Below are 16821 nucleotides of genomic sequence, written 5' to 3'. Positions count from 1 at the left end.
ATGATGTCTGACCACTTATATCCACTTTAGACCCATTTTCAAGAGAATATCAAGTCTTTATAACTCATCTGTTCAAAAGAAAAGGTAGATTTTTCCATTATGATGTACCCGCATAAATGTTAATGCTCAAACATTAAAGTAAACGTTTGCTTGATGTCAAAGAAAATGATTCCCTTTATAACCCCAAATATTAGATAAAAAAGTAAAAAGATGCTGGAAAACCTTAAGGAAAAAATACTGCAAGTTCTTACCGGGAGAGAATTCCAACAAAGTTGCGCACAGATGATGCATGGAATAAGGATTGAACATTCCCAAGACTGCTCAGAAACTCTGCTGTTTCACTTATTCTGCCAACTCTGAATATTTGTAGAACTTTCACTGGACAGTCACTGCAAGAAATTGAAAATGAACTTCGAGGTCATGTGAGTTAGAAAGTATATTCAAATTCAATTAATAACTAACGGGTGAAGAACTAATATGTACCTCATAGAAATGACTACTCTTCGTTTCTTGTAATTATAAAAGAAAAACAACCAGACACAATACAAAGGAACATTTACTGGAAATATTTAAATATTAAAGGCAAACAGGAATACAAATTGTAATTCAACAGCAGCTATCTAATCTGTGATTGTCTGTAATCCCATAGTAGGTTTCCTCCTTTTCTATACAATGTATTTATGTTTCACAGAGTTCAAGCTATGGCACACCTGTGAAAAAATCCAAATGTTCGTTTTCCAAAATTTTAACAAAAACAGATTTTGAAGTTTCTACCAATCAGGCTTACTCACTCATTGTCCTTTTGGAGTCAACAGTCTGGGTGACCTAAGGGGAAGAGCTTCTAGCTCATGGTCTGCACAGAATGCAGCTGCATTACACTACAACTCCCAGCAGCCAATGACACTTGTCTGTTGAGGCTGGAGAAAGGACCAATGGCTGCTGGAAGTTGTTGCACACTGATTAAGGCTTAAAAGGTATTTAGGTGCCCAACTCCATGAATCAATGGGAGTTAAAGATATTTAGGCACCTGAGGATCTGGGCCTACAAGCTCAGTCCCGAACAATCCTGCCACAAGCTCAGCTACATACAAAATACTTATTCAATTACAAAACAATCTTGGTCCTCTCTTAAAGATATTTAAATAACCAGTTCAGAGTAGTAGGAATAGGTGCTGAATCCCTCAGTAGCATGAGCAGAGAGGAATTTAGCAAAGCTTTTTTTAATTTGCCTTTTTTGGTATCCTTTCAGATCCTGGGAAGTCCAGACTTGGTGCAGATCTGTGGATCCTGCTCCATGTAATGCTCCAGCATGCTGTTGATTGATATCACTTCCAGGCTCTACCTCTGACAGGAGGCCACCTTCAGAGTTAAGATGAGGGGTAAATTTTTCAAAAGTACCTAAGTGACTTGGCTCTTAAGGCCATGTCTACACAATGGGTGCTACAGCAGTACAGCATACGCTGCTGTAACCCCATAGTGCAGATGCAGATTATAGCAACAGAAGAGATTTTTTTCACTGCTGTAGGAACTCCACCTCCCTGAGTGACAGTAGCTAGGACAACAGAAGCATTTTTCCAACAAACCTGTTGCATCTACACCAGAGGTTAAGTCAGGTCTTTGCACCATTTTCAAAAGTGACATTCAGTTCATTGTAAAAGCAGCAGGTCTGTAAGTAGGCACTGGATTGACTTTTGGCCTCCCTGGTTCTAGTATGCCTGCTGCAGGTCCTTCGTTTTCACCTAGCACTGCTGTGATTCCTACCATACCCCTTTGCCTGCATCCCCTGTGCAATCTTTTGGCAGATTTCCATGTTTCTATGACTGCTCCAAAGCTGTGTCTGCACAGTCTCTTCTCCCCACAGGCTCAGGAGATCCAATACCCACTGTCTGCTCCAAGCAGTAGCAAATCTAGTGAGTGGAGCCAGCATGGTCAATTGCTTACAACAAGGGAGAGATGGTAGGTGTGCCTGCCAGGCTGGGCAACCAGAAAAAGACTTTTAAAAATATACAGGGGTTTTAAAGGAGCAGTAGTTGCTTCTGGTCTCTGAGACGAGTTCAAAACTGTGACCAGAGCAGTCAGTGTTAGGTATTGTGGGACAGCTGCTGGAGAACTGTTAGGGTCAACGTAAGTCACACAGTGTCAATACTCGTGCTGCATTAACCTCAGTATGTCGACCACAGCTCAACACCATTCAAGGAGGTGGTGTTACTGCATCCCTGTAGTACATCCCTGTAGGACACTTACATCAGCCAGAGATAAATGTAAGTACAGACACATGTACAACTAAGTTGACGCAAGGTGGCTTATGTTGATCTAATTTTGTAGTGTAGACCAGGCCGCAACCTTAGGCTCTTAAGTCCCAATGACTTTCAAAGAGAATGAGGCCAGGTCTTCACCACAAAGTTTTGTTGGCATTGCTGTCAGTCAGGGTGTAAAAAGCCCATCCCCTCCAGCCAACATAGCTATGCAGCAACCCCCCGCGTTTAGATGCAGCTATGGTGACAGATGAGTGCTTCTGTCAGAGTAGACAATGTGGTTCAGGGACTTGGTATTCCTACATGGGCAGAAAAACTCCTTTTGTCAGAGTCCTTAGTGTAGATGCAGCTTATGTTGCTAGTATACCAGCAAGCCATTTGTAGTGTAGACAAGGCTATCACCTCCTAAGTACCTATGTCACTTTTAAAAAGAAAAGGAGTACTTGTGGCACCTTAGAGACTAACAAATTTATTTGAGCATAAGCTTTCATGAGCTACAGCTGTAGCTCACGAAAGCTTATGCTCAAATAAATTTGTTAGCCTCTAAGGTGCCACAAGTACTCCTTTTCTTTTTGCGGATACAGACTAACACGGCTGCTACTCTGAAATATGTCACTTTTGTAAACAGGAGATAGGCTCCTAAGTTACTTAGGCACTTCTGAAAACTTTACCCGAGGTAGGTTTTTTGAGGATTACAAATATTTTTTAATGTCCCTACTTATGGAGCTACTATATGAAGCTTCTTTTTTAGAAGACCTTTTAAGCCTGCTCCTTCAACATCTATTTCTACAGTAGTTTGATTTTTGAAAAAAATATCTTTTACAGAAAATCAAATGCAGTGTCCCAAAAACTAAGATCAGGTACTCTCTCTAACTTTATTTCGATGAATTTATTCATTTTTCCATGTTTAATTTTACTGGTTAATTACAAGATAGGGTCTCTAGTATAACCCCAACCAATACAATTAAATAAAATCCAAATGAAATATACATTAGCAAGTAAGCTTTTTGAAAGTATATAGCAAAGAACATTTAATTTATAGTTTTTTACATGAATGAGAATTGTTTGAAAGGGGCTAAGAAGATTCTCAAAAGGGGGGGGGGGGCAGGTTTTTTAAATAACACAAGGAAAATTAAAAACAGCTGAAATAAAAATTTTACACCTAAAAAAGGATCAGCGTTAAAATGCCTGAAAATAAACACTGAAATTCAGAAACAAACACAGAAGCCATAAAATCTAATTAAAACAAATTTAAAAATAGTTCCTTTCAAAATTATTGAGGCCTTGAATAATGAAACAAAAAATAGAGCAATTTTTTCAGTCTCATTAGATACTGTCATAATGAATTTGTTTCTATTCAATCCAAATGTACATCATAGTAGAGGAAGATATATCTTATGCAGCTGATCAAAGCAAAGATGGGCAGGAAGAACAACTGGGGCCAAGACCCAGCTGTTTTTAGAGTTGAGAGTGAGCTACCAATGGCCTATCATCATGCTGGCTGTAAAAGCTGCAGGACCCCAAGCAAGGACACAGCCGCAAGATGCTGGAGCTGATGACTGGGCATGAATTTCTTCCCATCTGGTTCTGGTCTTAAGGAAGGTATGGGAGCAAGTTCTTTCCTCTTCCTTTTGTCTCAGAGATGGAGGAGGAATAAGATAAACACCTGACATGCTATGCCTGCTTACTTTGCTTTTGTAAAGGCCAGCCCTGCCTACTCCACAATCCTGCTGGCTCTGGAGTGGAGTGGAGTGTTCCAGAAGCCAAAGATCTCACTGCTGTGGCAGAATCTGGTGGCCCACCCCTCATTATATGTATTTTATGCATTATTTCTATAATACTACTGAGATCATCTTATCACTATTAAACACCCACCTGTGATTGTTTTTCAACACCTGCTGTTTAACATTGAGAAATTCTTTACTCTTTGGATTGATAGCTTGTATCTTGCACCTTAAAGCCCGGTATTTAGCACGAGATGGTGGGTTAGGGCTTGACATACTTGTTTCACAAACATTAAGCATGTCTCTGATTAGCTAAAATATAAAGATATAAATTAGAATTGATATGTGGATAATATATTGTAGTGATTAGTGAACAATGTTCTAATTCTCTACATTTTTGGTGACTTTTTTGGGGCGGTAATTTTATACTTGTTACATTTAATATAGAAAATAACCAAAACCCAGAAGAAAGAAAGAGAGAGAAAATTATAGTAAAAGAAAATAATTCTCACAAATTACAGTGAAATAATACTGGAACTGAAGATAAAAGCAGAGATTATTTCAATTTATCTGTTAGCATGTATAGCAAGAGTGAGACCAGGTGTGGCACCTTATGTAAACAAAACATGGCAGATACACTTAAACTGCTTTCATAAAATTCCAAATCAATCCAAGCCTTGGGCCATCTCACAACAACTCAGCAAACCAGTATTTTCTGTTGGTTGGCTGCCATTTTGACTTTGCTCCTGGGCCCGTCCCCACACCCTGGCTGCCACTCAGCAGCCATCCTGTGTTGTCAGCAGTGCCACTGGCCAATCAGGAGGGCAATGGCAGTAAAAGCGATGCACAAAGCTGGGCTTCACAGTCTAGGGGAGGGAGGAAAGGTGAGGGATTGAGATCATGTTATCACAAGACTCGGACCAATCCAATTCCCAAATCTTAGCAGGGAGTTTTCCTGCTTGGAGGATGGAGACAGGGTGGGGAGGCCAAGCAACCCAGCACCAGCTTATGCCTGGAGAAGTGGCAAACACACACAAATTTTATTAATGCATATTCACAGATTCCAAGGTCAGAAGGAACCATTGTGATCATACAGTATGATCTGTATAACAACATATCATGATGGGGCACCTAATCTGCACACAAACTAATTATATAACATTAAACTATAAAAACATTATATTGCTGCCACATCATCAGTCATGGGCAAGATTTATGGGATGTGAGACTTCTGGTATCAGAAACTTTCCTATGGCCAAAGATAATTATATCGACCATATTTTAAACGTAATTTTTTTGCACCACTAGTAAGCCCCCATTGCTATTTGGATTCACAATGGAACTACATTTTAGTAGTCCTTGCAAGAGTTAAAAAATATCCTACTCACTGGTGTGACAGTATTTATAAGTGACACTATACAGGACACATCAGTGCTTACTAGCAATCTGAAAATGTTACCTGACAGAGGTCCTGTTTGCTAGATAACAGTTTTTTGGTAATATTATAGTCTATTCCACTTTTGTGACGTATAATTCGATAGAACTCCATCATCATCGCTTTCAGTGCCTTTGCTGCTGTTCCCTCATTCATTGCATTCTTTATTTGAAGTAGAATACCTTCCCCTTTGCTCACCTTCAAGAGAAGAGATTATTAAATATGAAATCCTGACAGAACAGTGCAACAAGCCTGAAAAAGGTAAATACTAGAAATAGAGGGTAATTTGTTTCCACACTAAGATAATACTTTTTTGTTTATTCTTTGTTATTGCAACATCAGCACAATGTCTTTTTGTATCTGAGTTTGGCATTCAAAACCAAGTACCTGATTCTACCTTCATGCTGAGCTACTCCGCAAGTAGTCGTGCTGATTTCAGTAGGACTGCTCACAAAGTAAGGGGAGCAGGATGTACCCCAAGTATATAACAAAAAAGAACATGGATTTGATTAGCTGGCAAATGCCTCATAGTTTCTTGTAAATCCACAAGGTCAGACTAACTCTTTATTAAATAATGGAAAACAATCCCAGAGGGTTTATGGTTGGAAACTACAAAAAGATAACAATAAATGTTAATGAAACTTCTAAATCATTAGTTTATCCAAAGGTACATAAGGCAAACACCTATTTATAGCAAGAGTCTGAAGATTGCACTGAAGTACCATTATAGATTTGACATTCTGTCCACATTTGAAAAAAACAGGTAATAGATTTGTTCACATAGCTGTACTGAATTTCAATATAGCTGTTACTTGTAATACATTCCCATTTGATCCTTTCTGCAGAATGCCATGTGATGGTTTGATGATCACAGAGCAGTAGAGAAGAGGCAAACTTCAATAAATTTACACAAACCATAAGCAATATCCAGTAGTGTAATAGTAGTGACATAAGCCAAGGACTTCATAACAAAGTTGTACTCTATATCAATACTGATCCAAGGTTGGTCCTTGCTTCACAATGGCCCTTTGGCAACATTGCTAACTGAACCACAGCTTTTAAATTCTTATATTTTAAAAACTTAAGACTATTTCTTAGGAAATTGCACACAATGATGTTTCTGTTACGAATTAACTACTTTGGCAGTGAAGCCAGTCAGAACATATGAATTTTATCAAATTAATTCTTACAGAGGGACACATTGGGATACAGACCTTTTCATTTCTAGGACTGTGGTTCGTATCTTATTTACACTGGCAATGATTGAATGTTACCTACCAAATACCTGGTGACTTATGTAAAATGAATAGGAAATTGCAGTAGACAGGTTCCCACGTCTCCACATCAAATGGTATGTCTAAATTTATTTAATTTATATATTAATTGATTTATAAAATGCACCCACCACGGTCTCTGGATACATATATACACACATACACACTAGATACAGTTATGGAGGTGTGTTTAAATACAACTGTATCTAGTATAATTCTGATCCCAGGTTGGAAAGGGCAAAATACTCTTGCTTGGAAACAAAATACTTACATTAATACTTAGATAACACTGGTTCCTAAAGAGTCATCATTTCTAAGCAAAATTAACTTACATCATTTAGGCTGATGTTGTTTACTGGTTCAAGTAGTAAATGGTCCAAATGACCAAGTGCTTCTGCCCAGATCAATTCCACAAAAGCACTAATTTCTTGGGATAAAGTGCTTGAATTTATGGCTTCCTCTAGAAGTAGCTGCAGTAAACAAATATCAATTAATAAAAGAAATAGAGATGCAGAACTTGCTCCTCCAGTTCTCAGACTGGTAAAACTCCCATTGATTTCCCTGTTCTGATAAGCGATATACTACAGTATATGTGTTAACATTTACTATGACTTATTTAGGCCAATGACTTGAATGGGAGACTTGCTTGCAAAAAGTCTTCTGGATGGGGAGCATAGAAAAGCATGAGGTCATGTTCTTGCTTGAAAGTTGAGTGGGCTATCTGATAATGAATAGGATTTATTATTAAAAGATAGTGCAAACAAGCTCCAGATGAGGCGGTATATTCTGCCAGCTCTGCTGGAAGAAACTCCACAAAAAGCTCTACTACACTGCAATTCTTTCTCCTTTCCCTTTAAAACATCCCCAAACCACTTTCACCACAGCCATAACTCTTATGAACAATTTTTCTAATCAATTCCCTAAACTCATACTGAGTCTCTGTCTTGCACAGACTCTTCAGCTAACTCAATTGCTCCCTGCTCCTTCTTTCCTTTCCTCCATTATTCTTTGTGACAGACTACCCCAAAATTGCTTCCAACACCTTTCCCAATCTCAGTAAGGGCAGTAGCCAATCAGCTGCTGATTGATGGATCTGTTGCTTATACAATGAATAGGACAATGGACTGCAAACAGTAAGCTTTGCTAAAACGGACTGCATGTCCCTACTATTTTATTTATTATGCAGTTGATTCCTGTAAGTTCAGGATGGATGGATTCAAAATGATTGTTGTCTTCATTTGGGGTGCATACTATTTCTCCTGGTTCAAAAAGCCGCAAAAAATTGTGTACGTTTATCACAGACACTCCTCTCATACAGGTAAAAACTGGGGATGCAGAGCTAAAGAAGAAAGGAAGGGCATGAAAACCAGTGCAATCCATACATCCAAAGCAGCTAAAGAAAGTATGGAGAGATTTTCTAATGTGTACTGAGGAACATCATTAAAATATTTGCTTTTGGGTTTTTTTTGGCAGTATTTTTGAGCTCCAGTGGTTGCCATAAAGTCAATGTTTTCCAACAGTTACTGCACAGCAGTATCAGACACAACACAATGTTTCTCTATGCTTAGAATAGGAAAGAACTGTTGGAAGATAGTGAAGTTTTAGTGACAACAGCTGTATTGCTTCAGAGAAAACAATACAAGGGATTCTAACATTTCCTGGATATAGGTGATATTATCTCAAAGCCAGTTTTGTGTCAACACGTAGTTTAGCTTATCTGGGGCAAAGGGGAGGGTAGATTGCTTACAGTAAAAAGGTACATGGAAAAAACATTGTATCACACTACATCTATTTTCAATAGCAGATAGACAATCAAACCTATTTGAAAAAATACTCCTGGGGCCAGGATCCAGCTCACTGTTGTCAATGGGAGTCTTCCTACAGACTTCAGTGGAAATTGGATCAAGGCTATGAACATAAGTAATGAGTGAGAATTCTGGCACTTGAAAACATCAAATTGTACAATATTCTGACATTATTTTTTGGGCACAACTCCCACTGACTTTGATGGAGTATTCTATGTACTTACCTATGGTGGAATAAGGATACTGGGAATTCTCTACAAAGTGATCAATTAAATTTGCTTTTCATATGTTAGAGTGAAGTAATGTAAACCATTAGTTCATTATTCCTAAAAATCTTTTAAAACATTAGCACATAAATACCATTTTCCCTACCCTATTATATTCTACTACTTAAATCTAAACCATAATCCTCACACTCAGAGAATCAGATACTAATATAAATCATGAAGACCAGAAGAATACAAACAAATAAGTCATGCCAACCTCTTGTAATTTCATAGAGGCTAAATTGTCTGCACCTGGTGGAAAGGTTTCTCTTAATATAAAATCCTGGTTCTTCAAATCTTCAACATAAATCTCATAATTTTTTCTTACTTCTTCAGAAGTCTTAGTTGCTATGAACTGTTTTTTACTCTGTGAATGACAACATCAAAATATATAAGAAAAAGAAGACTTACAGAAGTGTTCCAGTTTTCTGGCACATCACACTACCAGCTGAGAGACTTGTGCGTAAAGTTTATCTAGAGCTCTAGCATAACAGGTTTTTAGAGTGTGATGGGGTGTATAAACCCTACATTGGGACAGAAGGGGTTGAAGAGCAGTTCTGGGCCCAGATGACTCCACCCCTCCACACATACAGAGCTTGCTCCAGTTGGAGGACAATCGTAAAAGGGAAACAGACAATTTGGAAGGGGAGAATAACCTTTTTGGACATAGAAAAAGCCTATGATGTGTTATGGAGAGTACGACTACTTCATAAAGTAGGCTCCAGGGGTATTATAGGAAGAATGTATATATGGGTATGGGACTTCAGCAAATGAACATGTCTGAATAGGGAAAGCTTTTTCCAACACATACACAATTGCAAATGGAACTCCACAGGGCAGTGTAATTAGCCCAACCCTCTTTAACATCATGATAAATAACCTCCCCAAGCAGATGAGTACAGGAATAGGGATCACATTATTTGTTGATGTCTTGTGTCATATGGACCAAAAGCAGAAATGTTTATTCTTCTGGCAGTGCTTTCAATTATGCACTTAAGGGAAGTGCAGAATAGGGAAACAGGTGGGCGTTCAAATTCTCCATAGACTAAACTAAGGGAATGATTGATGTTCACAACAAGGAAAATCCAAACAGATGTAAAGTTATAGCTACATGATTGCCTCTCATGGACCATATTGAAAATATTAAAGCACAAAGGTAGAGTTAAGTTACTTAAAAGTAACTCTGGAACATACTGGGGAGTGGATAAGAAAAAAATGGTAATGCTATACAGAACAGGAATTAGACCACTTATTGAGTATGGATGACAAGACTTTAGGTCAGCAGTGAACACAAATCTGAGAAAACTAGACTATATCCAAGTACAGCCATTGCATATTGCACGTGGTGCTTTCATTCTTATGCCTCTATGTTCACTACAGAAAGCAGCCAGTGAAGTGCCTATCACTCTTAGAATGAACTTCTTAGACTTAACCTTGTGGGCCAAAGTACTAGGTAACACTCAGCAAATATATAATGATTATTTGGAATTAAGTGGAGGCTAAGTAGGGAAAAAATTCAAAGTTCCCCATGTAACCAGGGTACAGAAGTGGATAAAGGATCCTAATGAAAAAAAAAAGGACTAAAAGAGATCAAAATCTACAGCTATTGGGAAAATTCTCTATCATTGGAAAACCATTCCCCCTGAGGTAGGCATGAAATAATATAATGAAATAAATAAAAGGAGAAGAATGATAAATATACAAGATATAAAAAATCAATATATTTGTGATAAGTAAGGACACTACGGCCATGTATATACAGATCGTTCAAAAGACAAAGGAACAGGAAGAGTGGGAACAGCTTTCTGCGTGTCCTCACTCAGACTCAAGAAAGTTCTAAGGCTAACTAACTTTGTATCCATTTTTACAGTTTAGCTAACAGGGATTATGATAGCATTAAACTGAGCTTTAGATGTGTGGTCAGCTGCCATGGCCACCTTCTCTGATTCCTTATTAGGACAGCAGGCAATTTACAATGGAAAGTCTGACATCAGAAATGATATTCTGAATGCAATATTACTGCTAACAACCAAACTGGCGCAACTGGATATAACAATAGAAATAGCATGGATTCTGGTGCATGTAGGGATAGCAGGTAAAAGACTGGAAGACAAACAGGCAAAAGGGCTATTAATTGTGAACAAATTGACCAAGGAATCTCCTTAAGCAAACTGAAATTTAAACACCTAATGAAAAATAAATTAAGGAAGGAATGTCAAGAACTGTGAGCAAACTAAATGAAGGGGAGAAAATTCCAAGTAGTATGCCAAACAGTTGACAATGTTGATATAATCCAAGACCCTGAAAGGAAGAACAAAGTGGTTCTTTTCATATTTCTAACAGGGATTGTGGGTTAAGCAGTAATTTATTTCTAATTAACAAGAATAAAGATGAATTATGTGTAACAGGTCCAGGAAATGATAGATCATATTCTTTGGGATTGTAAAAACTGTACCAGTGAAAGGAGGTGTTTATACACAAAACTCAGAGGCCTTAAAATAATAAAATTTTCCTTGAAACAACTATCAAGGATACAAGGAAAATGGGGGACCAATAAAAAAAGCTCTTCTGCAATTCTTTAAGAATACTGAGAAAGGTGCAAGATTCTAAGCCAAGAACAAGGTATGAAGAAGAAGGGGGGGAGACCTACCTTGGTCCTGGCTGCAAGAGTAGTTCTGCTAGCAGCAGTTACCCCAGGCCCTAAAGGAAGAGCTAGCCATTCCCTAAGAGTAGAGAATGTTTTGCTCTAGCTTCTGGAGGATCACTTAATGAGACATTTGACCAAACCTTGGACTGGGGAAGCAAGTGGTAGGAAGTGGCTTAGGGAGGCAGTCCTGAAGAGGGTATATGCTATCACTTCCTCTCATAGGGGTCTTAGGTCAGAGCCTGGTGGAGAGAGAGGGCTTGTCTCCCCTACCAACTGCCCTTTGTGTGGAGGGGCATAAATCCCTTTCTCCCCCCCAACCTTGGAGAGGAGGAGAGTACAGAGATATTGTAAGCCTTGAGTCAAGACTGTGCCAGCCACAGGAGTCCAGAGGTGGGCTGAAGACCCTTTCTTTTTTGAGGGCATTGGACTGTATCTATTTTATTGGACTCCTGTCATAAATATAAAGGGAAGGGTAAACCCCTTTAAAATTCCTCCTGGCTAGAGGAAAAATCCTCTCACCTGTAAAGGGTTAAGAAGCTAGGATAACCTCGCTGGCACCTGACCAAAATGACCAATGAGGAGACAAGATACTTTCAAAAGCTGGGGGGAGGGAAAAACAAAGGGTCTGTCTGTGTGATGCTTTTGCCGGGGACAGAACCAGGAATGGAGTCTTAGAACTTAGTAAGTAATCTAGCTAGATATGCGTTAGATTACTTTCTTTAAATGGCTGAGAAATTAAGTTGTGTTGAATAGAATGGATATTCCTGTCTGTGTGCCTTTTTGTAACTTAAGGTTTTGCCTAGAGGGATTCTCTATGTTTTGAATGTAATTACCCTGTAAGGTACTTACCATCCTGATTTTACAGAGGTGATTCTTTTTACTTCTATTAAAATCCTTCTTTTCAGAAACTGAATGTTTTTTCATTGTTCTTAAGAGCCAAGGGTTTGGGTCTGTGGTCACCTATGCAAATTGGTGAGGATTTTTACCAAACCTTCCCCAGGAAGTGGGGTGCAAGGGTTGGGAGGATTTTGGGGGGAAAGACGTTTCCAAACAATGCTTTCCTAATAAAAATAAACCCAGATAAACGTTTGGTGGTGGCAGTGGAAGTCCAAGGGCAAAGGGTAAAATAGTTTGTACCTTGGGGAAGTTTTAACCTAAGCTGGTAAAATTAAGCTTAGGAGGTTTTCATGCAGGTCCCCACATCTGTACCCTAGAGTTCAGAGTGGGGAAGGAACCTTGACAACTCCATTACCCTGAAAGGAAGTGAATGCAATTGGTGACCCAGCCAGAAGGCCTAGCTGCTACCTACCAAAAAGTGGACCACCTTGCATTAGAACAATTGCTGGAGAGGGATGCTGGAATAACCACTAGGAAGCACCACCTGTACATGTAATCCCTATCACACAAGGTACGTTTACACTGCAATATAAAACCTGTTGCACCTAGTCTCAGAGCCCAGGTCAACTGACTTGGGCTAGTGGGACTCAGGCTGTGGGGTTAAAAATAGCAGTGTAGATGTTTGAGCTCAGCCTGAAGCCCAGGCTCTGAGAGCCCCCTCCCTTGAGGGGCTCTCACAGTCCAGGCTCCAGCCAAAGCCAGAACATCTAATCTGCAATTTTTAGCCCCATAGTCCGAGCCCAAGTCAGCTGACCCGGGCCAGCTGCAGCTGTGCCCCAGGTCTTTTACTGCAGGGTAGACATACCCAAAGAGGTAATGTTTTTAGGATTGCTGGAGAAGAACCAGAGGGTCAGGAAGGGAAAGCATGATGCATTACTCACAAAGTCTGTAATGGCTGGGTAGATTCTTAAAAATAAATGACATTTTACCAACTTTGAAGTGACAGGACTGGCAAATAATTGGCTCCAAGCAGGGTCCTTGATGTGACACAATGGGCCAAATTCATCCTGATTTACATTCAAATAATTGAACTCATTTGTGTTACACTGATATTGGCTTCAATAGTCACAGGAAAGATTAATTAGCCTCATTGTGTCTGGGAGCCTACTTTCAGTCAGTTATGTCAGAAGCTAATAGAATGACTTTTTCTTTTATTTATATTTAGTAATCTGATTGCAAACAGGAATGATAAGCATCTGGCACTATGGGATGGATTTATTAAATACACTGAAATAAACTAACAAATAAACCAGTAATAATGACAAAACCAGCTCATACCTTAAATCCTTCTGACATGCTGAAGTGTGCAGCTATTCGAAAGGGAAACTCACATGATTCCTGGGAACACTGCAATTCAATAACTACAACCTGTTTGCCTTTCTCAGTACTAATCTGAAAGAAACAACAACCCTTTTACTTCAATACATGTCCCGTTCATACTGTCATTAACGTTTTCTTCAACTGTTTGTTGTCATAACATATACTTCCCCACGTCCCCCTCATTGTATATGGAACCATCATGATTTACTGCTATGAAAGCATTAGTGGAATGTACAGCATTTATTTACTATTTTCATTACCACAGCACCCAGAAGCTCCAGTCAATATCAGAGCTTCACTGTGCTGGACAATGTACAATTTCTTGTATATTTTGAGATCTGAAAGTCTTCTCCATGTTGAAATGAAAACTTACTGTATTTTAATTACATTTAATTTATTTATATAAAATCTTTGTTAACTGTACAAACTGCCAGAAGAATATACATATTACTGTAGTGTGTTACCTTGTGGGATGCTATAGTGATAAAAATTAGAGTTTTGTTTCAAGTAAAGTTAGGCTGCACTGAAAGACGCACTACTTTAAATTTGTTTGTCAATAGTGTTCTTTGTTTTTGTGACCCTTATGGAATAATTATTTGTAAAATTAAAGCAAAAAATTAAAGTAATGCATACAGAACTGCAAACCATTTATTGAGCCTACAGCATTCTACTAACATAAGAGATGTCACTAAAAATGCTTACTTTTTCAAGGGCATCATATTTTGCAACTTCAAAATCTTGTGGAAAATAAGGAATATCTTGATCATTTTCTGAATAAAATCTGAAATCAGAATAATTGAAATTCTTTTAAACATTTTAAAATAAATCTTTGAAATTAGTAATTTTACAAGGTTGCAGCATCACACTAAGGGCCTACACTTATACAATGTAAGCATATTTTCCCACAGCCCAGAAAAACCAAAACTTATTCTGAACAAGTAAAAATCACTGCCATACAAGCTGCTGACCTGCACTAAAAGGTCATGGATACTTTGACTGATCAGTGCGTCCAACCTGAAGCTGAACATGCAGATTGGCTTTCAACCTTACTCATCCTGCAAAAAACATTGGGCAATCAAATGAACAAATGTGATTTACCTGCCTGGCCCACTAATTTGCTAAATGCATTATCTGGTTTTGCCCATCCAGTTGCATTTTAGCAATCCTAAATAGCAGTGGGAGATTAATTCCCACCCTGTCCTTAGACTTTAAATATATGTCCTAATCTTAAAGTCATGCCCTTCAACATCAAGTATTTTAAGCAAATAAGTATAATTTGTAACCGATTCACTCCTAGAAAATAATTAACATCTAGTCTACCACTGATGGCTTTTAATGCCAGTGAAATATGCATTTTATTAATAAGTTTTAAAAAAATGTGAGTATCTGAGTTGTTTCTTCTTATGCAACTTGCTCTCTCCTTAATTACAGTAACAAGCAGCCCTTTGCTCTCAACTGGCATCGAAGTAACTTCAATGCACATGAGATTCAGTTGTGCTGGGGGCTTTGTGGTAGCTGCAGGTGCTCAGCACTTCTGAAAATCAGTTTAATTGAGTGTTATGTGACAGAAGGACCAGACAGGAATGTAAACAAAAATCTGTCTGTTTTAGCAGAGGAATTCTGTAGCCAGAGAAATGGCTATAGTGAACAAAACTCTAGTTTAAGATAGTATGGACTTTTAAAATCATAATCAATTATTTTACATGATAATATTATCATAATAATTAGAATAAATAACTATATTTTATGTTATAATATTAAATTTTTTAAACACAGAGCCTGAGCCCACAGTCTTTTCTGCCTATTTAATTCCCAATGAGATCAATGGAAGTTTTGCATGTACCAGGGACGCAGGATTGAGTTATATGTGTCTATTTAACCAGTACAAAACTCAAGAAAGTCAAAGTTAAAGGTGACCTAAAAATGGGGAAAAACTTTTTTTTTTTTTTTTTGCTTTCTTAAGATGTATTAAAAAAAAGGCCTGGAGGTTCTCTTTCATAAAAAGTGCCATGCGGTTTTATGAATCAGAAATCTCCAGTTTGAATTGCCTGTTTTTGATGGAGGACTCTCTAGACTGCTTGAGAACTAGCAGATTAGGATGTCACAAGAGATTAAAATCTGACAAAACGGAAGAGGAATGGATTTTAGTCAGATTGTTTTGTAACACCTATTTAACTCAAACTCCTGGCAAATGCTTGGGAGAAAAAGCTCTATTTATGAAAGATTCAATATCCTTGCCTCTAACTGAAAGCTCATACAGTTCTCTAGGCCTCTAGCAACATTAAGGAAGACAACTTTTACCACTCCTGATATTAAAAAGCTAAAAATTGTGCTTTTTCTTATATATATATAATGTATATATATATACATTACATTCACACCTAATCTACCTAGGTATCTAGCAAACAGAGCTGTGTTGCCCAGGTGATAGATTTTGGCTGGGGCTGGGTTACAAATCACTTGAATGCGGTGGGTTCGGGGGGGGGGATAAAACGTTGTTATTCTTATTGTATGAGTAAAGGGCAGTAGAACTATACTTAGCCTGTGCTGATTGAGGGCATCAAGAGAGAGGCTGGGACAGGTGTTTTGCTTGATGGTCTGCGTGAGTCACAAGTACTATTTGACCTGCCCCTCTCCTCTCTTTAAAGACAGAGCTGATTAGGCTCCATAGATCGGGGTGGGCAAACTATGGGCTGGGGGCTGCATCCAGCCCTTCAGATGTTTTAATCCAGCCCTCAAGCTTCTGCCATGGAGCGGGGTCGGGGGCTTGCTCCGCACAGCTCCCAGAAGCACTGGCACATCCCTCCTCCAGCTCCTATGCGTAGGGACAGCCAGGGGCTCTGCACGCTGCCCTCCACCACAAGCGCTGCCCCCACAGCTCCCATTGGCCAGCAAATAGGGCCAATCGGAGGTGCAGGGGTGGTGCCTGCAGACGGGGCAGTGCGCAGAGCCACCTGGCTGCGCCTCTGCATAGGAGCCGGAGAGAGGACATGCTGCTGCTTCTGGGAGCTGCTTGAGATAAGTGCCGCCCAGAGCCTGCACCCCTGACCACCTGCCCTGATCCCCCCTCCCACCCTCCAAACCCCTCGGTCCCACCCTCCTGCACCCCAGAGCCCTCACCCCCCAGCCCGAAGCCTCCTCCCACACCCTGAACACCTAATTTCTGGCCCCATCCCAGAGCCTGTACCCCCATACAGAG

The 16821-nt window shown here is 39.2% G+C and overlaps 1 protein-coding gene across 7 annotated transcripts in view; it reads right to left on the bottom strand.

The window, feature by feature from the left end:
* Positions 1–16821, bottom strand: part of PARP4 (poly(ADP-ribose) polymerase family member 4) — a 114336-nt gene that overhangs the window by 82624 nt on the left and 14891 nt on the right. For all 7 annotated transcript variants that reach the window (XR_006286120.1, XM_037890587.2, XM_037890611.2 and 4 more), the window contains exons 5-11: positions 14325–14403; positions 13581–13694; positions 8976–9125; positions 7020–7157; positions 5438–5611; positions 4130–4290; positions 252–389 (exon numbers count right to left, since the gene is read on the bottom strand). Coding sequence is in view for 6 of the 7 variants with exons in the window: in XM_037890587.2 (XP_037746515.1) it covers positions 252–389; positions 4130–4290; positions 5438–5611; positions 7020–7157; positions 8976–9125; positions 13581–13694; positions 14325–14403 (954 nt within the window). In the remaining variant the exon portion in view is untranslated. The remainder of the gene's footprint in view (positions 1–251; positions 390–4129; positions 4291–5437; positions 5612–7019; positions 7158–8975; positions 9126–13580; positions 13695–14324; positions 14404–16821) is intronic.

The sequence above is a fragment of the Chelonia mydas genome, chromosome 1 (assembly GCF_015237465.2).
Source record: "Chelonia mydas isolate rCheMyd1 chromosome 1, rCheMyd1.pri.v2, whole genome shotgun sequence".
In the NCBI taxonomy this organism is placed as follows: domain Eukaryota; kingdom Metazoa; phylum Chordata; order Testudines; family Cheloniidae; genus Chelonia; species Chelonia mydas.
Note: the sequence above shows the minus strand (reverse complement) of the source record. Positions and strands in the feature narration are given on the sequence as shown.